This window comes from Larus michahellis, chromosome 4 (assembly GCF_964199755.1).
Source record: "Larus michahellis chromosome 4, bLarMic1.1, whole genome shotgun sequence".
Taxonomy (NCBI): Eukaryota; Metazoa; Chordata; class Aves; order Charadriiformes; family Laridae; genus Larus; species Larus michahellis.
The window spans coordinates 66,862,326-66,889,627 of record NC_133899.1 but is presented as its reverse complement, the minus strand read 5'-3'; the positions used below and the strand labels follow the sequence as shown (position 1 = coordinate 66,889,627).

Here is a 27,302-nt window from a genome sequence, read left to right as displayed (position 1 = left end):
ATAATTTGTTCCTTGAATTCTTGTTAACTTTTAAGACAGCTTTTTTCCTTATCATAATTCATTAGGTTCAGAGAACTTCTCTACTTCACAGTTAAATCACTTTAAACTTAGTTATACTGTTGACTTGTAATATCATGCTTGTGTTATAACTCTTGGTGGTGTCAATGTGTTGTGGGTGATTGTCTTTATCTCACTAGCTCAGCTTGTTACTCCTCCTGCTTTGTCAGCTTGGGCTTCAAAATAAAACATGCTTTATCTGATCAGTTATCCGAGGTGAGACTGGACTGTATCAGCCCAGGCATACCTGCTTGAGTTGGTGTAATGACTCATTTCCAGCCTCCGCTCCTAGCCAAGAACCTTGGCTAAAGTTTCAGTTGTTTCCTGGGTCACAGTGTACTTGAATGACTACTGCCGAGCTGAATTCTCATGCAAAGATGGTTAAGAGGAGTTGAAAATGCTTAAAAGGATCTTAGTAGATTATAATTAGACATAACAAGTGCAAGCTCCTCAAGTATTGATCTTCTAATGTGCCTGAATTTCTTTTTGATCTTCCCACTTCCCTACCCCTCTACAAATGATGTAGCAAAGGGATTCAGATACTTGTAGATAATTACTTCGAATTTGTTTCATGAATCGGGATCTTCTCAGTATATTGCTACAAGTACTCTCATGCATATCACCACTTTGTAGCTGTGTAACTTTTCATAGATGGAGGAAGCTCTTGAATGTATTTGTCAATACCAAGATGCTTTTCTCCATTGTAAAAGCAGACAGTTTGTTAGCGATTCAGCCTGGAAACCCATTTTCTGCCAGGAGCAACATGAGACACTGAAGTCGGGGAAGGACAGAGCTGAATGCTACTTCAGAAAACTAATGATTCTCTAGAGGATTACAGCTTTGTATTAGCTGACCCACTACCCCTGTTAACCTCTCTTGACAAAAGGCCTTCAGAAAAGACCTAGCACGTATGAAATAATGCAGAACTATACTTAAATAGAGGAACATGTAAGAAATAATTGCCCTTCCATGCATCTTAGCTCATAGAAATCTTGTTTCTGCTGAGAAAGGACATACTTGTGATTCTCTGGAGGAGTGATCACTGGCTAAATTTGGGTTGTTTTTCCATAGTTCAAATGATGAAAATTAATATCTTTGTGACTTTTTGTCATGTCATTATGCACAGGCAAATCAGAAGAGGGATTAGTTGCAACTATGTCTGCTTAGAAGTTGGCACTTTTGGGCTCCATCTTGCCTGTGCAGCTTCCGGTAGGAGGATGCAAATGGGTGGACCTAGGTGGTTCCTTTACTCCAAACTGAAAGGACAAAGTTGTTAAATCATTAAAATAGGAAGGTAAAGAAAAAAGTACTCTTCCTGCAGTTGAACATTATAAGTAAAAGCTTGTCAGTGTCCATTTGTTTGAGTTGTCATTAAAAAGCTGGCATAAAAGCTCTCAGTTTTGATTCAGTGGTGCAAATGTCAGGCACTGTAATATTTGGTCAGACAGATATTCTGTCTTGCTTATCCTGTCGCCAAAAATAAAATGCCCCTCACCATGTTTTTATTTCTCTTATGAAAAACAGGAAGAAATGCTATGCTAGCTCTTACCTTTGTCATAAATTCTACTTTTTCCTTTTGTAGGTTGTTAAAAAGGCGCTTTTTTTTTTCTTGACAGTAGCAAATGAATTATGCATTTTTATCACTACTGAATGTCAAACTTCCTTTTAATTGAATAGTAATAAGGAAATCTCATGACTTTGGAGCAAAAAGTAGGCAAAAAAAATAATGTTCTTGAGTGCTCAGATGTCCTTGCTGTCACAGTTAGTTTGACGTTCTTCTGTGTTATCCATTCAAGACAGTCACTTACTTTTCCTGAAAAATGTTGGAAGGGAAGCTAGAATTCAGGAAATGCTCATGCAAAGAAATCCTGTGGGACTTAAGTGCTGATAAACTGTGCAGAAGAGAGGTGCCATAATGTAGCTTACTAGCTTGGATTCAGAACAAAAAAATTGTGGAAAACTTTAACAGAAACCTCTATAATAATGATAGTGCTGCTATACTAAATGCATTTCTTATGTACAGAATAAAATACGGCAAAGTACCTTAGTGTTCACATTCTTTGTGTACTCAGTAGAGCAATGCATACTGCTTGGTGCCAGAAAGCAACTGCATGTTCCCTTGCTCTGCTTAACTCTGAAGGTTGAATACAAATCTCTTGCAAAGATTATATGCCCATGCGTTTCATGAAGGAGGTCACTGTATGTTTCAAGAGAGGTGCTCTCCTCAACTACCCAGCAAGAGCCAGAAGGAGAGCCAAGGTATTTCAAGTCCCATTGGAGTTCAAACAAGACCTCATTTTGTCGTTAGGAGCTCCCAATTCAGATTGTGTTGCTTTCAGCACTCCTGCTCCTATCGGTTAGAATTCTTTGAGGCTTTCTAACTTGAAGTGTGACCTAATGCCATGATTGTTTTTTCTGGTTGTAGTTGATGGCTTTTAGATTAAGCTACTTAAGTTATATACAAATAAGCACCTACTGATGAGGAAATCTTGGGGGCATAGTAGATTTGCAGGTTGAAAAAGTTTGGAAATCGCATCTAGCAGGTCGATTTTTGTGCTAGCAGATGAATCTCGTCAGTTTTGCTGCTGTCACACCTTCAAATAATTTTGCACTGGCACGGATTTTCATGGTTTAAAAATACTTTGCATGGAATTGGTTTCAGGGCTTGTGATGAACAAATCTTAACTTTTTCTTGAGTTTTCTTGATTTTTTTTTTTATTTCTAAATTGCACTGGAATGACAGAAACAACTAATTCCTCTTATTCCTAGCTTGCTGTAATACATGTTTTCCTTTTACTTTGAGTGCTTTTGATGTGTTTCAGGATTTTGTCCCATTGTACCAGGATTTTGAAAATTTCTACAACAGAAACCTCTACATGCGCATCCGGGACAGCTGGAACCGTCCAATCTGCAGTGTGCCAGGGGCCAAAGTGGACATGATGGAGAGAGTTTCCCATGACTATAACTGGACGTTTACGTGAGTCACAATTGAAGAAAAGACTTCCAAAAACTATCTTTAAGTAGAGGGTCTATGAGAGCAAGTTGCAGGCTGTGAGGTTAAAGGAGCAGTGAATTGTGTTTGTTCTGAGCTTTCCAGTGGCTAGAAGCAATGAATTTTGCTCTTTTGAAACACATCTGGCCAGTGAGGTCATTATTTGTGTATCAGTGTATTTGACTACTTACTAAGGCTCTTGACAATGTTAAGATTGCATGGGCATACACCTATAATAAAATTAATACTTTTGTGTGTGATGACTAGAACCTGGAGCAGATACTTTGGATTGCACTGCTACTTGTGACTTTGTGTTGATTTAGAATCAGTCCTGACACTTGAAGTAAACATCACTGCCTGAAACTGAATTTAACAAGATTGTTTTGAGTCAGAACTGCAGTAGTCTGTAGAAACAAAATCAGAAATGCAAGGACAAGGATTTTTACAAATTGGAAATGACGTATCCCAAGTTTGATGTGAAGAGGTTTGCAGCACAGTACTTGGTGAAACTAGTCATGTCTCTCCTTGGCTTTCAAGGGCAAAATAATTAAAAGCTTTTTTCAACTGAACTTCTTCCTTAATCTCTGTCATGTATTGTTAGCACAGCAGTGCCAGATGTGTTTCCTTTCTGTGGCTAGAGGATATCCTGCTTGAGGGGCTGCCGAGTTAATTGATCTAGAGATCTTATTTTGTAATTGAAAAGTTATATGTTTCTGGGATGGAGGGGGGACATGCAAGAGAATAAACAAACAGTTTGAGAAGCCTCAAGCAGTGTTAGATATGACAGCAAATGTGCATTTTAATGTAAACTGTTGTGGGAACTAGTTGGAGACCACAAGATAGGGAAAGCCTATTTTTCAGTGATCGTTTCAGTTTCATGAGAGGAGTACTGAAATAATTCAATGGTTGGTTCTATTGATTTTTAACATTTCAGCGTAAATTCTAGGAAACTGAAATGAGCATCTTCTGGTGCAGTTAATATTTTTTTTAATTGTGGCTGTCCTAACTTGTGGTGTTTTTAAAACACAGGTACACGGGGAGAGTGATAAAGGACATTATTAATATGGGTTCCTACAACTACCTTGGATTTGCACAGAAGGCTGGGACTTGTCAAGAAGCAGCAGCTAAAGTTTTGTCCCAGTATGGAGCTGGGGTGTGCAGCACTAGGCAGGAGATGGGTAAGTTTGAGCAAGATAGGATGTTCCCCGAATGTATGTTTCAAAGGCTGTAATCTCATTGCAGGTCTCAAACATTACCTGTTACAGCTTTTGAACCTTAGACTAATCAATAAAGAAGCTTTTACTTTAGTGAAGACAAATTGACTTGCTGGGTTTAGTTTACATGGCACAGCAGTTGGCTCACTTATGTTTTCTCATGTTATTTTTTTCTTTCAGTGTTCCCTTGGGGGCCTTATATAAAGAGCAGCTTGCTTGGTAGAAATTCTTCTTGTAGAATATAGCAATAGTGAAAGCTTCTCCTCACTCCAAATTTCTCATTTGTTTTATGTGCAGGAAACTTGGACAAACATGAGGAGCTGGAAAAGCTAGTTGCCAGGTTCCTAGGTGTGGAATCTGCAATGGCATATGGAATGGGGTTTGCAACCAACTCTATGAACATTCCTGCTTTAGTTGGCAAGGTATGGCTTAAGTCACTGGCAAAAGCTCATCTAACACAGATTCTGGTGGTTGGGTTTTTTAAAATCTACTCGTTTGGTTTTGGTTTTCGTCAGTGGCAACTCCTGCAGGTATTCTCTATGTAAACTGTAGGTCACAGTACGTGTCTCTAACCTTGGCAAAAATCTTTTGGGGAAATGGCATCCATGGGACCAGTAGCAGTCTCGCCCTCTTTCTAGGAGAGAGCCTAGGATGTTAAGGCTTGCTTCCTCAGGCTACACAGTAGTGTATGAAATGGCTGATTGACAAGCCGATTGGCTGAAGGTATTTTGATGCTCTTGAGACACTAAGTGATTGTGTCAGTGAGACACAATAAGCTGAACTGCATGTTGGTACACGCAGAATTTATTATCTTTGGGTGACAGCTGAAAAATCCTTCCTTTGAAGGAACGAAATCTTAGTAGAAAAACTATTTGAGAGAAACAAGGGCAAATGTAAAGACTGACGATGTCTACTATATGCCCCATAAAGCAGTACGCAATGCAGCCTGAGTGTCCTGCTTCTCAAACTATGTTTATTTTACTTATTGGAAAATGAAAAGGAAGAGCACTCTTTGTTTACATCAGCTGGTGCAAAATAGATATTCTCTTAGCTCCTGCTTAGAGTAAAATAGTGTAAGTACTGGAACTGTTTCCTCTTTTTTTGAAAATGATTCACTGTTAGCCTAATTCTACTAGCCTAATGGAATTCTTTGTCCCCGTGTAGTGAATTATTTTCCCTTTATTCCGTTTGTGTTTTCCCACTTCCTGAGATCACTTTAAATTCTTCTACTTGTGATATCTACGGTGTATAAAATTGCTGCCTTGTTCTTCCCAGCAACTGTTCCTCCTGGTGAATCTGTTCTTGACTAGCTGTACTGTCTTCCTGTGTGTTGTTTTATTTGTAACAAAGAAGCAGCACTATCTACATAACGCCTCTTTTCTTTTGATCTGTTAAAGTTTTAAATATCGGACGTCTTCCCTAAGGAAAGATGGTTTTGAGTCTGATGCCAGAGAGAAGTTCAGTACTTCAAATCCCCTCTTCCTGGAGTCAAATACCTCTGCAGTGCTATGATTTTGAACAACATATGTTACTGATGGTGTATCTTTTACTTGCATTTTTCTGCTCTTTGTCATCCCACATCTCCCTGATTTTTTTTGTCTTCAGCAGAAACGTGATTCACGATTTCTCTGAGACCTTTTGGATTTGGAACACACATGGTCAGACATATATAAGTAGACTTCTGTCTGTTCCAAGTCAGTACAAATTGCCCATTACTGCAGAGTTACTCAATCTTCTTTGTGTGGATCCCGGTGTATATTTTCAATAGCTTGTGAGAATACCCTTGAGACACCTTACTCAGCTCCTTAGTTTTCACATTTGAATTTTAATAGTTTTACAACCATTGAGGGAATCTGAACAGTAAATTCCAAGGCATGTAACATACCTGTTTTCATGCACATAACTTGCACATTTACTAAACAAACTCTCTTCATAAATGGATACAGCAGTCTGTACTATGTTAATGAGCATATTTAGTTTTTGTGCACTTTATTTAAAGTAGTAAGAAGCTTCTGCCTCGTAACACTAGAAGTGCCCTTATACTCAGGTGCTAATACTCCAAATAGAAAATGCTCTCTTCTGAAGAAAAGAGTTCTTGTCAAACAAACCATTTCACAGTTCAGAATGTTCACTAAATGCTTTTTTTGGCTGCCTGAAGTTGCTTCTCTCTGCACTTTTGATTTCTTCATTGTCTGCAAATAAGGACTCGCATAAATCCTGAATTCTGGCACCACCCAGTACACATTTGGCTGTGTGCACAGCGTGTTTGGCAATGCTTTGACAGAGTCCTTAGTAAAGTTGGGAGATTCCCATGCTTAATTAAACTCTTGGGCTCTCTTTTTCCTTTTTTTTTTTTCTTTTTAACTTCTGTTTGTGTCTCTCTGCACGTTCTTACATTTTCAGGTGTAAAGCTTCTTGGAACACAAATTTTTGGAGGTTTGGCAAATATAATCAGTAATGGCATATGCATTTGGCCAGAAGGAGTCACTGATATGATTTGAAGCTAATCATTATTTACATCTTATCTGGGCACTTACATTGCAACGTAATTAACTTAAAACACAAACCACTGCAATGAAGTTACTCACGTATACGTAGTACTGGACCACCAGTTCTGGTTTTGTTTTGTGGAATCCTTAGGCACTTGGTTTATGTTGCTACTGAATCCTCTTTTAATAGCAACAAATATGACTTGACTATCCTGGGATCTGACTCTATCCCGTAATCTGATCAGCATTGGTCAGGAAAAGGAGTTCAAAAGCTTCATCAGCGTTACCTAGTTGATCTTTATTTACTATACCTTGTTAAGAGCAACTTCTACTAGTTGGTGTACACTGAAAGTTGTATTTCAGCACTGCTAAAGCATCACTAAAAACAGGTCTTTCTGTACCCGTCAGTTTTCAGCAGGAGAGACCCGCCGTTGACAGCCAAGTTGTTGGCTGCCTAGTACGGTCACTGCCAAGCATGCTGAGTCTAGACCACAGAAAATGTGAGATTTGAGGATTACATAGTCAGAAGTTGTTAGACCATTTGAGGATAAGCTAGACTCTAAAACTTGCCAGTTTTGGACTAAGCGTCATTAATGTAGTTACTGTAGCTAGCTAATAACAGCATTCTGTACCGCTTTTAGTGCAGAGCTTTTCATCATAGCTCTGGGCTGACAGAGGCTAGATAATGGAGTTATAGTAACAGTGCTTGAAGGATCTTTTTTTGGTTGTAAGAAAACAAATTAATTTCCATGTATAGTTAGTTTGTGAAATGAAGTGGTCAGGACTAAATTACGCCGTTTATGTATGCAGCACTTTGTGGTAAAATGTGGCATTCGCTTCAGTTTCCATGTCTGCCTTGTAGGATGTGCTGGTAAGTCTAATCTTCACTGGCGTATGTTTTTCTTGATACCAGTAGTGTGATCTCCAGTTAGTGTTAGTCTTCTCCTGGATAAATGCAACTGAAGTCTTATCATTGTAGTAGCAGCACTCAGTTTTAGATATGATCATCACTGAATGCTGTACTGTACCAGTGGCTTCTTTGATCCTTTGCCATCTCTCTAGTGGCAGACAATACTGGATTCTTTTTAAATTAATTTATTTTGTCTAACTGAATGTCCCCTTCTGTTACAGGGGCGTGAAAAGAGGTTGCTCATTGATTTGTTACATCATCTTTCCCTACCAAAAGATTGTACTTGTTTTTAGGGAGAAGCTCCTTCAAGACTATTAATATTTTCTTCCTCTTCTTTTAATCTATCACTTTTCCTACTTCCTACCATTTAAGAAGGATACTAGTACTGGATTATTATGTTCAGGTTTTGACACAGTAGTGTTTCACAGCAATGCCCTCTGACGTAGTGTACATACTCCTTGTCTGGTGTAGTAGTTCCAAAGAGCAAATGTCAGTTGGAGATTTCCATGCTGTTTATGCCAGAGTCTCTGAGATATGCAGTGTGAATCCTTCTAACAGCAGTTTGAACATGTGACATTTAGTGCAGTTTCTGGGGAAAAACAGGCCTGAGCTTTTCCAGGGTGTAGAATATTTCGTGGTACATTGCAATTCTAGTGCAAAACTTCCTTTATAGTGGAGAAAATACTCTTGTCTGTGACACTTCCTTGTGTAGCTGTAGGCAATGCTTTTAACAACTCCTTCTAGTAACTCTCACTGCGGAGAAGAAATGTTCTTGACTCTTCCCTCCACCATGTTTAATAGAGAAACATAGAATGAGTGTGTGTTTAGTGTCAAATCTTCAGCATCTTTACATGCTTTCTGGATTTTTAACTGAAAGTCACTTCTAGAGTTGCAGCAGATTTGCACAGTGATTGGGAGTCGGCCAAGGTTATTTAGAAATACTGCTCTCGCAAACTAATCCCCCAATATGCATTCCTGTAGTCCACAGTGATAACACTGTGGCTGAATGTTCGGCATATCAGCTATTGACCTGTAATCATTGCTGCTCTCAAAACAGATGTTATCCTGTTTTGGTATTTGTCCAAGGGTATATCTTCCCTTTTTTCAAAAAGCAAACAAATTCAATGTAATGTTTAATGACTTCTCAAGTTCACTCTGCAGTTTTGTTTTCCACTTCCCGTCTCTTGCATGTTACCTCCATCTACAAAGTACTTAATAGTGTTTCATTAAAGAAAATTAGTCCCTTTGGTACCACTGAGCACACATGGGTTTAATCAGTGGTTACCTCCTAATGTAAGAAATAGTGCAACTTTGTGATAAGGTCATTAATCTCGGGCTTTGGTGGCCTGTTTCCTAGCACTACTGTAGACTTGCTGAGTGAACTGTGACAAGCTGCTCTGCTCTGTTTTACCTGGCTGCATAGGAGGATGAGGACTAATCATCAATACGAGATATTGAGACAGATTCAGCTGCAGGACTTCTGGGAAAAGTGAAACCTACGTGGTTCTTTCAGTTAACAGCAGTTGTGTATTTTTATTTGCCATACTGAGGCTGCAAGTTGTTTGTTAGCAAGCATTGCCTGGACTAGCTGCATTTATGTTGGAAATACATATTTATTTATTTATTCTTAAATGATTTCTGAACTGAAAGGTGTTATATGCTTGGCTGCGAAACGTAACCTTTTCGATATCTTCTTCTTTCCCCTTCTAATTCAGGGCTGTCTGATTTTGAGTGATGAACTGAATCATGCATCGCTAGTGCTTGGAGCAAGACTGTCAGGAGCAACTATTCGAATTTTTAAGCACAACAGTAAGTATCAGATGGTGGACTCTGCCTTTCTGCAGATGCTATAGGTCAGATACAATCTCTTATATCTTCTAATAGTTGGAAATCCAATTTCATGGAAAGAAATCAATTGCTGGTTACCTGAAAGGTCAGAAGACTGCTGCTACTGAGAATGTAATCATCCTGAATTGGATATTTTTTGATATGTTCAGTCTCAACTGATAACATTTTTATCCTGAAGCTGTTCTGGCTTACATCTTCTGCATCTGAAGAGGACGTGCTGCCCTTTGGCAAGTCTAGGGGCATGAGTGTTTTAACATGGCTTCTTGTTACTTGGATAGCTCAGCAGAGTTAGACTATTCTAACAGTCCGTGTCGCATAGTAACGCAGTCTTGTAGTGGTCTAGGTTACAATTTGGAGGGTAAGAAAGTTTAATGTTAGGACCAGATGCTGACATGATCTTACAGTAACAAAAGCTTATGAATGCCGATGTCCTAGCTAAACTAGACAGCTGTGCATTGGTACAATGTAGTACAAAAGGAATTTTGGGGATGGGAAGCATAGTTTAATTTTACTGAGTTACTTGCTTTAAGTATTTGTTTCACTTTGCTAGTTTGAGCTTCCTCCAAAGGAGGTATTTAGAACCTATATTTAGAGGTATTTTCAGATTAAGACTCTGAAGGGTTTCCTTCTCTTATTCTCAGTGAAAGAGGTACCTGGTTGTCCTTGATCAGTAAAGCCACTATCTTCATTCTTCAGCCACTCCTAATACTCTTTATAGTATCAGTCTGAGATCACGATGACTCTTTTGCTCTCTTTGAAGTGTGCGGTGGTGGCAGCAAAGCTTGGGTGGCTGCAATTATTTTCCTTTTTTTGTCCCACTTAATAGTGGATCCTCTGCTGTGCTTATTGTTTCTTTTGTGTTCTCTCTTGTTCTCATAATTTTCATTACAGAAGTATAGAGCGTACTGTAACATTAGTGATATCTTTTTTTGTTGGTTTTTTTTTTCCATAAATCTTAATTGCTGGGCAAGATCACAAAAGTTTTGCATTCAACTTTTGCATTTATATAGACATAACTTCTGGACATTGCATCCAGTTACAGAATTTCAGAGAGGACTGGTGACAAACATAGTTCTGGGTATGAGGAGAAGGACTTAAAAGCTCTGGTGTGATGAGGAAGAGTAGATGATCTGTGGGTATGGGGTACAAACTAGCAATGGTGAGACTGGGGGATATTCTAGAAACCTTATAGTTGGTGGGGATCTGTGAAAGAGAATGGAGTGGTAGATTAGAATCAGAAGGCAAAATGTAAGCAATGATCTTGGCCTGTCAAGATGATGATCAACTCAGTTATGTACGTGTTCTCAGTCCAGCTCTTGTTATACCCTATGCTGCCTCAGTTAACTTCATTTTCCTAGACTTCATTAATGGCTTTGTTCATATTCTTTTTAGAAATAATGGGGGGGGAGGGGAAGGAAAATCCCTCTTAAAATCCTTGTTCAATGTTTTCATTTTTTTTTTTACCTAATTCTGCAGTTTGTCCTTTTTATTAAGGTCAGACCTAGTTCCCAGTCTTTCCCTCTTTCTTGAGAGATCAGAGCAGGAGTTTATATTCCATTGTTCTCCCTAACCGCATTAAACTTTCCTTTCTTCCTTGAAAGATTCGTTAGAGGCAGGGACTCAACTGCTGATGTCATCTTTGTCTTTTTCTAAACATTAGCTATCTTCTAACAGTCTATTAACTGACCTATTTTGCTGCATAATTTCTAGTCTGGTTCTAGTTCACAAGCTCCTCTCACAGCTACAACTGTCCTAGTCTCTACCAATCCTCTTTTCATGATTGCTCGTGCTCTTTTTCATGCCCTAGTGTTTATATCTGTCTCTTGCTCAGCACTTTAGCTTTTATGATTTGACTACTCCCATCTCCAATCCCTTCCTCAGGTTTTTTTTTTCAGGACTGATTTCATGTGTATTTATTTGCTCACATTAGTCAGGTCTCCTAGGATCATGTCAAATGCTCGTAGCCAAAGCTAGTAAGGTTTCAGAATACATTACTACTAACACTTCATCTGTCTAGTTTCTGGTATGCTGAGCACTGTCCTTTTTCCTATACTGGTGATTCTTTTTTTCTTCCTTTTCTGTTTTTTGGTTTAGTAGCTTCCTGTTCCACATCTCCAGTCCCTTCAATTTAAAACACAGTAAGAAAAAAGTACACTTGTTCCCCTTCTTGTCCTGCACTCTGGTCTATCTTCTACTTACCTTTCGTTGATTATTCTTGAGCTTGCTGCTGCTGTTTTTTAGTTATTTCTATCCACAAGGACACACTTACTACCTAACTTGCTTTCTCTTTTCCTCACGATGAGATACCTTCCTCCTTTTTTTTTTCCTTCCTTATTTGCTATGTGTGCCTAATGCTCTAACTTGTGCTTTTAGCTTAGGATGGTGAAATTCTTCCTCAAACAGTCACTCATTCCCTTTAGTCTCATCTGTGGGCCCACAGCTAAATGAAGCCCATGCTTATGGACTTATGTATGGTCTGTCTTCCACACAGGAGCAATTTGTGCATTTCTGGAGTATTGCTGTCTTTAGTCATGTCAAAGCTCAAGCTAGTAGCTGTTTTGGTACCATTTAACAGTAATTTCTGGTGCAGATATGCAAAGCCTGGAGAAGCTGCTCAAAGATGCTATTGTGCATGGGCAACCTCGTACACGGAGGCCCTGGAAAAAAATTCTTATCTTGGTGGAAGGAATATACAGGTACAAACTATTCTTTGTATTCCTAAGACCCTCCACATGAGATCTAGCTGCTTAGTTATTTGGGTTCCTTTGCCAAATCAAACTATGAATATTGTGACTTCATAGTTATTTCATTTATCTCATCTACGAATTAAATTGAGCTGTGTATGTCTCGCATCCTGGACTTTCTGTTGCTAGTACTGTAGCTCCACCCGGTGTTATCACAGTGCTTCCCACATCCTGATTAGACTGTAGAAATTAATTAATCTAAACTGATTTTTTACATCGGAGCTGAGGTCTTAAATTGCTTGTCCATTCCATTCTTTCTGTGCTCACTAGATGATGCTAGTGCGATAGAATCGCACAAATTGAATGTTTTTGCTGAGAGTGAATAGGAGCATGTAGTAGGCTTAGCTGTGTTAAGCGTTTAAATCCTAGTGACTTTCAGCACAAAATGGGATGTTTCGGAGTGCTACTAATGAGTGCCTAGTCAGTTCTTAAACTTTAAAACAACAGGTAAGTAGGTGTCAGATCAGAATACTGACACTAGGGTGGAAGTAAAAATGAGAATTCATTTATAAAATCGTCACTGAACACATTCCGTTGCCTTAATTTACCTTTGCTGCTACTATTTAGCCTGTATGTCAGCATCCCAGAGATGTTAAACAGGTAGAAAGTGGAGATCTGGGCCCCAGTTGCAAGGGGGAGTTATTTCTCTGCAGAAACACAATGTGTCTAGCAATTTTTATGTTCTCATAATTACTGAGAGAGTGAAGAAAAGAAACTTAGTGACTTTAGGCTCTATAAGGAGGCCCCGACCATTAAATCAACTTACACTGAATTTCTGTTTCTCAACAGTATGGAGGGATCCATAGTCCGTTTGCCTGAAGTGATTGCCCTTAAGAAGAAGTACAAATCCTATCTATACCTTGATGAGGCTCATAGTATAGGTGCCCTGGGTCCCACTGGCCGGGGTGTAGTGGAGTATTTTGGCCTCAATCCTGAAGATGTGGATGTTATGATGGGAACATTCACCAAGAGCTTTGGAGCTGCTGGAGGATACATTGGGGGCAAGAAGGTAAAAAGCTGGGAATCTCATGGCTGTTTCAGGCTGGTGGTGGTATCCTTCATTAAGCATTTCAAAGCTGATCTATTGCTCGAGTACCTTGATTGTCCATTTGTTTCATAATTTTACGTACTGTCTACTACAGTGGAAGTCTGTGCAATGCAAAAGAACCTAGTCTTGTGAAATACCTCATCATTTTATAGTTTTCACACGGTCAGCAGTGATCTCAGCTTGCAGAATGTATGGTAGTGGTGTAATATCGTTTTAGGAAGTGCTAGGAGCCAGGAAGCAGGGATTTCTTAATGTTACTTTTAATGAGACTTGTAGGAAAAATGCCAAAAGCTGAAGTTTTTCACCCTGGTTGGAGGAAAATCCCCTTCTTACGTTGGTCTGGTAGAGTTGATTCCCTTGGGACTCAAACAGTTTGCTTTCTAAAAAGACGCTTTTTTCTTTTTTTTTTTTTGGGTGGGGGTTGGCTACTGACCGTCTTCTATTGGAAAGTACTGCTAGAATGTGTTGCCCTTGCCAGACCCCCCCTTTTGGGAGGGATGGTGTAGGCAATTGCATGTGTCCGCTTTCTCATATCCTCAAACATATCTGACAGATCAGGCTTCTAAGCTTAATTTGAGAGTAAAATTCTACCATTTTCCTACCAGGACAGTAATTCTTTAGATACTAGTAGTGACGATTACTCGAGCTTATCCATGCAGAGGTGGGTTTGTGGATGTTCGTCTTTAGGAGTTTACTACGCTTGACCTAAAATTACTCAGACATCTTCCCCAGAAGAAAAGCACCATATTAATCTTTTTCCAAAAGTAGTGAGTCAGTGGGATTAACTCCCTTGGCATCAGGTAAAGCAGCTAAGAGTCCTTCGCAACTGTGTTTTACATACTGTTTGAGGGATTGCTTCAGAGGTAAGAGGCCTTAAATCTTCTTACCTAGTTTATTTCAAAGTCCCTTTACAACTTCCTTTCATTTAACTCTGACTCCAGGCAGACACCAACATAACATTGAGCATTTCCACATATTTCTATGATATGTTCCTGACTTGTGCTATTTACAGGGCCATCATTATTAATTTTATGGTAGCAGAAGACAGAATCTGTCCTGGCATTCGTGCTGATCGTTATACTATTTTGCTGGAGTGGTCTGGGTGTTCTGGAGTGGTTTTGTTACAGTTAACAACAAACAGCCTAGATCTATGGTGTGTCTGTCCTTTGTTCGTGTATGACCTGCTTTTGCCCTCTAACAAATGTAGCAGGTGTATTTATCTGGGAAATGCAGGAGGGGTAGGCTGAGGTTCTTGCACTCTTAAATTACACCTGCTGCTTTATTTATATTGTGCTGATAAATGGGAGAAAATATTTTATGAGCTATTTCCCTGTTTGGTGACTTTTGTGGGGAAACAATTATATTGAGCATGATACGTAAGCACCTATGGTTCCTGCTCCCCACTATTTCATTTGTTTTATACTCCTACTGTTACAATAAACACTCTTGAAACATGGCCTGTGCACAGCTTGTGTAATGCAAATGCGTTGTTGCAATCCAGTGCTGATGGTGTTAGCTAAACAAGTCTGTCATAGGCATTTGTCTCTGATCAACACATGTTCTTGCCCTGTGACATAATTATGGGTTGTCATGTCCCCGCCGTTCGCTCTTCAACTGCTTATTACTTGTACTGTAAAATCAATCCTTGAGCTACCTGTTCTCTTCCATGATGTTCTGAAAGAGGTTTCTTGTGGTGGCCAGTTTTACTCTGAAATTAAGACAATACAATAAAGCATTTTTCCAAATGCTGGGAATGCCATGTCTGATGCCTCTTGTGTTTTGCTAGGAACTGATTGATTACCTCAGGACATACTCTCACAGTGCTGTGTATGCAACATCACTGTCACCTCCTGTTGTGGAGCAAATCATCACCTCCATGAAGTGCATTATGGGTGAAGATGGTACAACTGTTGGTGAGTATTTCTAACAGTAAGCATGTGGAAGGGGGAAGCCAAAGAGAGCCTCTTTGTCACTGACAGATAGCTCGTTCAGTGGACACATCCATAATTACCTGTTCGTTCATGTAGACTTGAAATTTCTGGAGCAATAAACCAATTTACTATCCTACTTGGCCGATCAGCCTAATAACAGTATAAGCAATTTCCAGCTAGAGGTAAGTCATCTTAGTCTTATCTAAGAGATAGTATTGTATTGTCTTGTATTGATTTTTTTTTTTGTTCTGTGAGTAGCTTTTCTAGCTGCCTCCTTTCTCTTCCCCATTGTCTGTCCTTTGTAATTTGCCGACTTTTTAGATTGTTTTCAGAGCATTTTGCTGTGTATTTTTTACAGTCTTGTCAGTCTTGTGAACTGGTTACTGCAGGGGCAATGCTTTTGATTTTCATCTCTAGTAAATTTGATGTTTGCACCTCAGTTAAATATGTGAATGTTTCTGAAATCCCTTTTTACTTGGGGAGCTAGAGGCAGTTTTCAAGATCAGTAGACTTAACGCACCAGGAGAAGAAATTCAGCATATTTGTCTTTATTGTCTTAGTTTTCCTTTTTCATTATGAAAGTAAGAAAGGGGAAATCTGTATTAGTCTCGATGCGTTCAAAGTCAAAAATACCAATTCTTGTCTCATTTGCTTAGCAGGTAGCATCTTCCTTTGGTTATAGCATGAATTAAATAGCTTGCACTTGTGATGGGTAAGCTGCCTTGAAACTGAAACGGTACAGCACTTTGCATGTAGGATACTTTTCCCTCTCCACAGCTAATTAAAAAAATTGTGAGCAGCTCACACCGGATGACAGTGTAATTTGAGGATCTGTCAGTGGCGTTCAGTTCAGAGGCTCTTAGAATTCAAACTGCAGAATATGTTCAGTTACGGGAGTTTCAGGCCTCTGGCCACGAGGTGGTGGTGTATACTGAAGAACTGTATTTGCTCTAGAACATGGCTCATCTGACCGACTAACCTGACAGTTAACTCCAACAGTGAAAAAGCTCGCTGCAGAAATTACTTCAGAATTTTTCTCTTATAACAGGTTTCATTCAGCTTGTTTACATTATCTGAGAACAGAGTTAGTGCCAGCAGTTGGTTTTGGTGGTTGCTTAATAGAGAGGTCACCACTGAGGCAAGTACAGCCAGGCAGCAGCCTGTATCTGTGCTAGCACTGGCTGCTTCCGCGTGGTCCATGTGAGATACCTGTACTAGCCAAGAGTTGTCCCCAGTGCTGCTCTCAGGAACAGATACTAACCAAGATTCAAACTACACAAAAAGCTGTGCAAAAGGGCCGGGTCTTGCCATCGTCTTAAAAGTGACTGAGCTCTTTCTTAGCTGATGATTTGCCAACAGTCTGTGGTCTGCTCAGGCGCTGCTTGTTTTGGGTTTCTTCCAGTATCTGTTTTGCTTAATGAAGTGGGAAGCAAGGAATGTGTAACTGATTTCTGTTTGCAGTATTCAAGCTAAGGCATTTTTGCCCCTTTCTGAGGCTACAGTGCGATATTTGTTCAAGCCAGGAGAATGGACGCAACTTCCACTCCAGGCTGTTCTCCTGCCATTATGCCAGCAACATCCCTCAGAGCTGAAAGGTGAACCAAATCAGGAACCAATTTGGCAAAAAAAATAATCTCAAAGTCAAAAGGCTGCTTGTTGTTGTTGTGTTGCTTAAAACTCGTGTCAGGCTACATCCTGCTAATTTGGCGCTAAGGAGTACCAGAATTCCTAGCTGCTCTTTCTATTGAGAAAATAAGTGATTTTGCTGTTTGAAAGCTGTGTCATTTCAAAGAAGCCTCTGTACATTTGATTTCTATACAAACTGTAGTGCTTTTCGGAAGTGCTAGATATAACAGCAGGATAGCCAAAGTCCTCTCTGCTCACGCTCAGATTTCTCAGCTACAGGTCTTGTGAAATTGTTACTGGCTTTCTAAGCATCTAAGTTAGCCTTCAGCTAGGATAAGCACCTCATAGGAGGATCCCTGCACGGAAGTGCTTCGCAGTTCATTTTCTGCACAGTCTTGTTTCCCAGTCATGCATTTTTTTAATTGCCTTAAGGCTTTAGAGATAATATTACTTTGTAGGCATTTTCGGTGGATGAAGTTGGCAAATGTTCAATTGGATGAACTGAGCAGCTGCTTAGTGATAGCATGACAAAGTTGGTTTTGTTTTTGTTGGTTTTTTTTTTTCCCCTTGTTTAAGGGATTTGGCTGAAAAACTTCCCTTTGGAGTCTGTGAAATTATGGGTGGGGCTCTGGAGGACCACAGCCTGCAGTTGGTTTGACCAAGAGTAAATGTGGTGTAGAGTGGTGCTGGTAAGAGTTGTTAACTGTGGAAGACAAGTAGAGAAACAGTGTTAAGCTGCGTGTTTCAAAAATTCCACTGCTTTTAAATTAATCAAGCTGAACTAATGGATGAAGGAAAACTTGGGATAGGGGAATGGTTTTACAAGGGTACAGGAGTTGGAGCTGGAATCAGAACAGTAGCCAGCTAGCTCCCAACACCATTTTTTGGGCCACTGCTAAATCTTTTAATGGCTCCAAGAATGCTTTCTTGAAAAGAGGCTTTGCGGCCTCTTTGTCTGCCTGCTTCGGTTCACCACACACTATTGGTAAAAGCTGCTGTCCTCCGTGACATCAAACCTATGTGGAAATTATGATGTCAGATTGAGATGGTCTGTAGCTGAGGAATAAGTAGTAGGACGCAATTACTTTTTGAGGATGAAAGGGTTTTTTTGTGTATTATTTTGCAAGAATAAGTTAATTCTCTCCTCTTAAGCTTCAGGTTATTTCTAAATCTAATGAAACATCTGGAAGCTCTAAACTTACAATATAAGGCGTTGTAGTTACTAAAACTTTACATAACTAAAAAAAGTAAATATCTCCTTTCAGATCTTTCCAGCAAGCTGCCAGTGACTAAATAGGATATTAGTAGGAGGCAGCACAGACAAAATACAGATGCTATGAAAAGCTGAATGGCTGCTTATGGAGAGCATAAGATGGTTGGCAATGCAAATATGCTGCCTGAATTGGGACAGTAGTTTCTTGTGTCATGATTTCTGTTGAAACTAATCTGTTAATTCTCTGTACTGTTGATGCATGTAAGTGACTAGCAAGCTTCAATCTTTCTGAAAACAGTTAGGGGAATATAATTATACATGAATACAAGTGTATTACTTGCTCCTTCATCCCGACTGCAAAACACACTCCAACAGCTAAAGCAGAGCCTTGTTATGAGTTCTTGGTAGTGGTGCTTCTAGTACTGCTTCTGAAACTCCTTACATTATTAGCTCAGTGCTGTATGTCTGTTCTAGTTTACTTTGCATTACTTGGCTTGCATGTAATTGGCTAGAGGACCATCATGTGGTCTTAAACAAACACATAGTTGATTTGTGATCACTTTGAGAATTTCTTCAAAGGAAGGGTTGTCCTCAAGAGTGGTGAACACTTTGAGCACGTAGAATGTCTTCAGAAAACTCCAATGACAATGTATATGGGTATCTCAGATATCATCACGTTTGGCTTTGATATATAGTAGTGCAAGGTGAGTAAGAGGGATGAAGAAGGCTTCTTTCCACAAAAGCAGATTTTTGGAGCTCGTCTTCCAATTCAGAGTCACTGTGGTTGAAATTGTTAACGAGCAAGTGTCACAGATGCTTGTCAGCAGTTCAGTGGGCGCTGCTCTTTCTCTCTGTTCAGCCACACACAAAGATGAATGAACTTCAGATAGTTTTGTAGATAAAGGAGCTTTTTTTAAACAATAATAATGAAAAGACACAATAAGCAGACTTTTTGGGGTCATAGTATACACAAAGATGACAAATTGATTCTTGGAATGGAGTTCTAGAAACTTCTAGCGTAGAGCCACTTGATTCTTGCTGTTCCTGTGGTGTTTGTGTTATTTAAATTGACTGTAGGGAAAATGAGACAGCTTGGCGCTTTTCCTGGTAAACGTGATATTGTTGGGATTTACAATATTAAGTACTTAGCCTGTCTCAGTGAATCTTTCAGTGTCAATGGTTCAGTTTGAGTTGAAAGCTGGATTTTTCACCATTACATTCTCACTAGGACCGGGAATCCAGTTGGCTCCTTTCTGCCATTTACATAAAAGCCAGTGATATATCCTGTGCAACTGGAGTTCTTTTAGCACTGTTGGTGTTCAGGACCCAGCCTGTTTGTTTGCCCTGATAACATCGCTGGGGGCAAGTGGAAGAAATTCATAAAGAAAACTACTGAGATGTGGGCAAATCAAAACATGCGTTGTGAAACCAGTCTAGGAACTGGTTAACCTCCTTCAGAGATGAAACTTAGTTTGCTCTCCTGTGTATTAAAAACTGAAGGTGAGCCTTAACTCCAGGACTGTTTTAAGTTTGAACTAAAGCTGGCAGTGTTTAATGGCTTGTAAAAGAGGTGAACTTCATGGACATTAACTCAGTAATAGTAATGATACGTGTTGACATTCATAACAAGTTTCTTGTCTTCCATCTCAGTTTCAGGAGGCACATCGCCCACACCCAATCACAGCACCATACATAGCATGTGTAGAATAAGTTGTGGATAGATCTTGCCCAAGATGGCACTTAAATTTTGAATGTACATTGTCTTGAGCACTGTATAGAAATCAAGGATTATTGTCCTACATAGCTCTGATGTTGCAAGCAACGGAGGTAGCAGTTGCATTCCAGCGGCTAAACTATTGGAAATTAATAACTAAATAACCAGCCTTTGAAGGCTAGTCAGCTGCGTATGGTTTGATTGGTATTTGTCTCATCTGAGCACCTTAGTTGTGATGAGCTAGTAATTGACTACATCTAGTCAGAAGAAACCTTAAAAAAAAAAAAAAAGGATTTATTGTCTTGCCATTGCTGTGTGCAACAAACTTGAGTGAGTTAAATCAGAAAAGGTAGTTAAACCAATTATAGCCAAAGGGAATAAGAATGTACAGCGGTGTTGGCAGAGAACTGAACCTAACAGAGCTGTTGAGAAGACAGGGCCATTGCTATGCTGTTAATATGCACAGGGAGAAGCATGCTGGAAACAAAAATAGGCCTGGTCTGCTTAAATTCTAGGGGAAAAAAGACTACAATTAGTATTTAAATCTTCATGCAATTAATCAGGCCCTCAAGTGAAGATATGACCTCAGTAGTTCAATCGGCTTGCTTAATCAGTGGTTTTCTTCAGGTTGGACAATTTGTAAAATTCCCTTTTTCTTTCCAAAGATAAGCCCAAAGTACATGCAAGTATAAAGTGTAAGCAGTTAAGTTACACCACTTGGAATTGAATTTTAAGTCACTTAACGGTGTCTTTATAAATGACGTTTGTACCTTGCCGTTGTTAGCAGTGGATCCACAAATGGAGGCCGGGGCTGCTGTTGTAGTCAAATGGGAAATAAATACTTGTGCAGGCTGAGGTTGAAAACGTTCAATTAGCATTAAAATCGGTTCATTTGAATTTTCTCCAATAATGCACTTGTTAATGAGGTGTTAAATTATCACCTTGGGAACCCAGGGACCAGTCAAAACTAATTTGAGCAAAGTGAAAACTTTTTGTTGCTGCCCTTGAGAATCTCAAGCTGAGCTGGGAAACTGTTGGAAAAACAAATACTCTGGGGGTCATAAAGAGAGTTTCCTGCTTCTCTCCAGGGGACTGACAGTTTTAAACATCACTCTGTATTTGTGCTTCCAGCTGGGGATCTTTTAAATCCAGCTTGTTGCTGCACCCCTACCTCCCTCCCACAGAGCATGGCAAGCCTCCAGAAAAATTGCTTTAACCTGGGCTGGGCAGGAGAAATCTTCCAGTCTTTGGTGCTTTGAAGAATGTTTACAGACATTAGCAGAGCTGTACCCGTTGTGTTGTGCCTTGGAATGCAAGAATCTTTCAGTGCCTCTTCCTTTTGGACTTTAATCAACACTGTGGTGTTTGTACAAGAGCTTATAAACCTTTATAACTGTACACCCACTTTGTTCTCATAATATTCTGGTTCTTGCTATTTCTGTTCAGGTGTGAGCTGTCATTTGTATCTTCATAGCCTAAGCACTGATCTGTCACAGCAGAAATACAACTAGGAATGTGGCTTTGTTGAAGTAATTCCATTTTTCTTTGTTTCTTATGCTAAATTTGATTTAAAACCTGTGGCTCGATTTTTACTCTCAATAGCACTTCAGGTGCCACACTTCAGAATGCTGGTGTGCTGCTCATACAGGGAAAGGAGAAAATACTGGGTAGCAGTTCACTAGCAAGTATTATTAGCATTACTGTAAGTCAGTATGAATGTTAAGGTAAAGCATTTGAACAGGAGTAATCACAAATGAGGTGATGACTCTTTGAGTTAGTGTGAAACTGAGTTCTTGGTTCCTGGTGTGATACATGATTTACTAGAGCAGAGGTTTTTTTTGAAAATACTTGAATGACCCCCATAAGCACCACTACCTATCATCAGCCCTGGCAACTGCAGCAGTTTTCTACATAGAAAAAATAATACTGGTATTACAATAGTCTCTGCAGCGTACAGAATCATGGCAAAATTTCATTCTATGAAGTGCTTGTAATGTAAATGCTTCTAGCTTCTTTGGAAGCAGGCAACAGTCTGTAACTGAAGCCCTTTCTGTAGACTATGTGCAGGTGTATCGAGCTATGTGAGGCTCACAGACCAGTTGAACTACTGTTCCTTGCTGACTTTACTGATGTAAAATGTCGTTGGTGACAGGTCAACTCATGCCATTTCACGTTAGTGCAGTTGATCTACCACAAATTCCCAAATGTGGACAATCTTGACAATCTACAATGTCTGCTTTGGTCCTACTAGTGTGCAGATGTTTGCTAATGTCCCAGAATTAATAAACTTCCTTAGATAGTACAGACTTAATCTTTGAAGGAAGAAGCTGTCTGAAAAACCTGCATACCAGTTAACGTGTTTTGAGAGCATATGGCCAGTGGAGAGATTTGAGACAACTTTAAATGAGATTGTGCAAGTTCTGTTGCAGTCTAGCTTCAAGAGTGGGGTTTAGCTTAAGACAAATTGGCTTGTCAAGAACAGGATAAATCAACCTGTAGAGCTTCTTTATGCCATGGGTAAGCTTCTGTTAATGCTCGGGTTATTGCCAAGTTGTTGTTGCACAGTGGAAAAGTTGTGGTTACAAGGCTGTCTGTGTGGGGGGAAAAATGATTACAGAGTATGCATGCTTCTCATGTTCCTGTTGGCTATCAGCTCCTAAGATTTCTTAACTGTTTGTCTATGGGCACTGGGATTTCAAAAAAAAAAAAAAAAAAAGGCAAGCCAGTGAAATACTTAAGAAGCTTCTTAAGACTTTCAAGCTTGCCTTCCTACTGGTTGGCTGAATATTGTATTGTATAACTTGTCAAACTCAGGCCCTAAATGAGCAAAGGAGAACTCATTTGCCCTGCAACTGGCATCTCCAAAACTAAGTCCTCCGTGCAAACAGATCTGGCACTCTTACAGAATAACTGTCTGTACCAAGAGCCGGAAGCAGAATGTTTAGTACCTCCAATCTGTACTGAAAATAGCTTGTCTTTCTAGAGTTATTGCTACATTCCTGACAAGTAACTTTTTGTTCAGGACATGGCATTGTAGAGACAATTGTGGGTTTTATGTGCACAGCTTTGATCTTTCCAGGATCCTTGGAAAATAGAGCCATGCAGGAAAAACAAGTCTATAAAAGTCACAGCAGAGACAAGTCCTCCAGGGTTTGGCCCTTTTCAGGCACAAAGCCTACTCTTCCACCTCACTGCAATTCCAGGTGGCAGGCTACCAGGATCTGCTTGCCAAATACAACTTACTAACATGGGAAAGCTCAACACCCTTCCTGTTGAAATTATTGCGGAGTTCTAGGGTAAATCTGGGAGCACACTAGAGAAGGACAAGTATGGCTGCTATAACAGATGTACAGGCAGATGTGGGCAGCTCTGACATGGTGGAAAATTTGCAGGCCATAGCTTTTGAGATGAACTTCTTAGCTATAAGCATCTTTGATGTCAAAGGAGAAACTTGAGATGTTGTACAGGACTTCTTATGGAAATGGATCAAGATCTTCATAAGAAGATGTACGAAGACTGTGGTCTGTGAAAGATTCAGGTGTTACCTTCTCAGTGACTTCATACACAAGTTTCCTATTTAAAAAAGCAACCAAACAAACCCAAACCAATTCCTCCAGAGTGGAAAGTCTTAATTTTAGGACACGTTAGTGAAGATCACATACACAGTTGCAGCATCCCATCTCTCCCTTGTGTTAGGTAGGTGAAATCTCTAGCAATGTTGGGAGGTATGTCAGAGTCACGTTGAGGGACAAAATGACCTTTGGAAACTACTGTGTTCCATTCTATAAGGTCCCCTTAAGTACCACTGAGGAAAAGTAGGTATTTAGGACTATTCTGCTCCCTCTCCTTATCCCTTAAGGGATCCTCCTACCAACAGACTGTTAGTAGAAGGAAGTCTGTCTGCCAGGGTGTGCGTTTGGTTTTTTTTTCTGGATTTTCAGAGTAAGTGCTAACACAAAGGTGAAATACTTCTCATAGTACCTTACAGTATCAGTTACTGGTCAAAGCTTACTTCTGTGTAGGATCTTACTATCTCAAGCTTGTGGAGCCTGTTTCATAGTGCTCCTGGCATTGTTTCTTGATGAAGCTGACTTCTGTTCAGTTTGGCCAGAAGATGGTACTCCAGTGTTTATGGTTGCTGTCTCCCAAAGAAGTCTCCTGAAGAGTAGGATAGTCAAACACATCCTCCCCTTCAGCCTTGCTCACTGTCCAGGTGAGAGAATGGGTGCCCTAGCTCTGTTTGTCTCTTTTTAGCCTAAGCTGATTACTGGCTATTTCTAACCAAAGGTGGACACTTTATAGCTGGCTGGTGTATCTCTTCCACTGAATATCAAGCCTTGCTGTGCTAGAACTTGAGCATTAGTCTAACTGCTTCGGGGTCAATGCTGTTAGAAACTTCTAAGGTGTTGACATGGAGTGTGACCAAATAACTAAAACTGAATAGTGTTTCTTGCCCTTCTACACTTCCCATCTGATTTTATAGTTACGAGCAGCACTTCAGTGGCTGATGCAGCTCTAGGGAACGAGGGAGAAGGTTGTTGCTAGTCATCTGCAGTTAATCTGCACTGTTTCTTACGGCTACCTCTGCCTGTGATTTCTGTGACATACGAATTCCTCTATTTGGCTGAACTGGCTTTGAGTCTCAGAAGAATAGATCAAGGCCTGTGGATGTTGTATAACCTGGTGCTTCTATACTCGTTTGATGTGAAATTGGAAAAGCAATGCAGTAAAAAAAAAAAACATTTTTATGACCAGCTAATGAGAGATCCACGGGGAAGCTAGTATCTCAAAGACCAGTTAGAGTTACTGAATAACTGCTCCAAAATTGAGTACTTGGATGTCTTCTAGCCTGTCAATTTCAGTGCATGCTCCTAAAAGATGTGCCTAATGGCAGGATAAATATACTGACAGACTAAATGTTATTACTGTTGATAAATAATAACCTTTCCAGTTATAACAGAATAACACGAACTCTACTCCACTGCGAATATTCTCCTGAAGAATATTCTTGTATTTGAGAATTTAAGATTGGAAAAATTGCTTTGCTTTTTTTTCTGGACACAGCAGAGCTTAATTCTTCTTTTCCAAGTTTAATTTTGTGAGGTGTTTCCTAGAGTTGTCAAAGGCAGCTCTTGCACAGCTAAAAATGTCTTGGATCCTCTCTGATTTATAAAGATTTCCACTCATATGTAGCTAGAGATGTTTCCACAGATAGGATTATTATGAAGAAGTTGTTTTTAAGTCAAAAGCGCATCAGGATTGTGTGTCTAGTGCTGTTAAATCTGGGAAATAAAACAGTCCTTGGTGGCTGCTTGGTACAGGGAATGTTACTATGTACCTTCGCTCCTGCACTATAACACAGAGCAGAAAGTCTTGGAGTAATTCACTCGTTCATTTTGCATTGTCACTGCATCTCTTCTTGTTTTTTCATTTTCTCAAGTACTACAAAGTCTTTGCTCAACAGAACCACCCAAGATGCCCCTAGTATCAGCACAGGTCATACTTCTTACAGAGGAAAAAAAGTATGTTTGAAAGATGGGAGATACTGAAATTATTTGCAAAAGGGACAGTTTGGGTTGATTTGTAACTGGGTAGATAGATAGATAGATGAGCCACTTAAGTTACCTCTGTAAGTCCTTCCTAGTGTAAAGTTTTCCTTACCAAATGGCGAAGTTAATGTGTTGAATGGTGACAACAGATAAAGCAGCATTTGCAGTTTCTGTCATGCAAGTCTCGAAAAAGTCAGAAACTGATGAACAACTGATTTCTGTCCCAGCATCAACAGAGGCGCTCTAAGGAATGGGACTAAGAGGGGAAGCAGATCAGCAGCTGCCGAGAGGCAGGAGATTAGAGGGGAGAAGTGTATAGATAAAAAAATCGTTTTTTTATATGTAAATCAACATACAGAGGAAACTGAAGACCTTGCAAATCATAATCAATCTTAATTCTGCTTAAATATAAATCCTCCAGTGCATTTCCAGACAAATTTCAGACTATTACAGTGGATAACTGAATTATTTATTAAAAAAAAAGAAAAGAAAACAAACACAAAAAAACCCAACCAGAAACACATGAACAAAAAAACCCAAGCTGCAAATAAAGACTAGTGTTTTCAAAGTTTAGAAATTGGTTTTGAATGCCTTTGCAAGCACTATACTTCAGTGTAATTAAAGCCTTAAGCATTAGTTATTAGTTATCCTTGCCTTAGTGACGAGTTTTTTATGTAACAGGTTTTCTGTAATTCAGGCGTGGAAAACTGGTTAAAGATGATAAATACTACACCTGTAGTGGTACTATTGTAAGTTTGGGTATGTACATTCCCTGTGGAAAACTTTACTTTTTTGTACCTTTGCTAACTTGGACTGAAGTAGTAATAATTTTCATGGTCCTGAGGTTATTGGAACATCTGGAGTTAATATTTAGTGATTTTTTTTTTTAATTCAAATCACCAGAGTGGGGTTTTTCCAGAGTGCTGCATCTAGTATGAAAAATACATTAATTTAGATATAGGTGAAAATTGCAGCTGTCAGTTTAAAATGAAACAAAAACCAACAAACCACCAACTTGAAAACTAGTTACTTTACATACCTGTGACACAGGTATGGCTGTCACACTCTTCATTCTTCCTATCCCTGAGCTTTTGCTATGTATGCAGTCATTTTTACTGGTTTTACCTGCTTCCTTCACCATGTTTTGAGAGAAAGTAGCTCAATTTGGAGTAGAGGAAGGCTACACGGCCATTTTTTTGTTATGGGATTTTCTCCATCAGGAAGAATGTAGTAGCCTGTTGATTTTGGAGATTGTGCCCTAATATCTTGGTTGAGTCCATGGATTTTGTTACATAGTTAACTTAGAAATTTTAGTATCAAGGGAAGCCTTTGAAAGGTGCTATGTAGACAAAAATCTTCCCCTACAAGTGTTTGTCTTGTCTTCAGGATTAATTCTTTTGACAATTCATCATGAAGTGAAGGATTTGTATAACAGTGTCTTCACGTAAACTCTTTAGACACCTGGGGAAATTACACTGTGTTCTGGGAAGTGTGTGTGTGTAGGATCCAGGGGTTTTGATAGATCTGGTTTTATGGTATTTATTGGAGTGGTGGGAGAAACTACTGCTGCTCAGGCACAGCCTTAGATCCGTGTGGTGGTATACATAAGATTGCTTAAGTTTGGGGTTTGATGTATTCAGTGATGTCGAAGGGTTGTTTGAAGGCTCGTATGGGGGACTTTGGGAAGACTTTTCATAGCAAGATTTTTCCTAATGCAGGTTGTAAATGTTCAGTGACTTCCCTTCAGATTTCAGGGTAGTCTGACATGTAGCCATGAGGGCTGTACAATCCATACACATTTGTTTTTCTATAGTAGTAATGTCTTGTGGAGCGTTTCAAGTGCCTTTTTCTTTAAAGTGTTGTCTGTGTAGATCAGACCTATTAAACTTGAGCATTGTGCTTTTTCTTGGAAAAGCTGGTGTGTGATATAGCTGCTTTTTTTTGTATTCCAGGAAAAGAAATATGGC

At 39.5% G+C, this 27,302-nt stretch overlaps 1 protein-coding gene across 1 annotated transcript in view; it reads left to right on the top strand.

The window, feature by feature from the left end:
* SPTLC2 (serine palmitoyltransferase long chain base subunit 2) overlaps positions 1-27,302 on the top strand; it is a 75,481-nt gene that overhangs the window by 18,997 nt on the left and 29,182 nt on the right. The window contains exons 3-9 of the mRNA XM_074585385.1: positions 2,880-3,034; positions 4,079-4,227; positions 4,561-4,685; positions 9,378-9,471; positions 12,101-12,206; positions 13,044-13,263; positions 15,089-15,215. Coding sequence (XP_074441486.1) covers positions 2,880-3,034; positions 4,079-4,227; positions 4,561-4,685; positions 9,378-9,471; positions 12,101-12,206; positions 13,044-13,263; positions 15,089-15,215 — 976 coding nt within the window. The remainder of the gene's footprint in view (positions 1-2,879; positions 3,035-4,078; positions 4,228-4,560; positions 4,686-9,377; positions 9,472-12,100; positions 12,207-13,043; positions 13,264-15,088; positions 15,216-27,302) is intronic.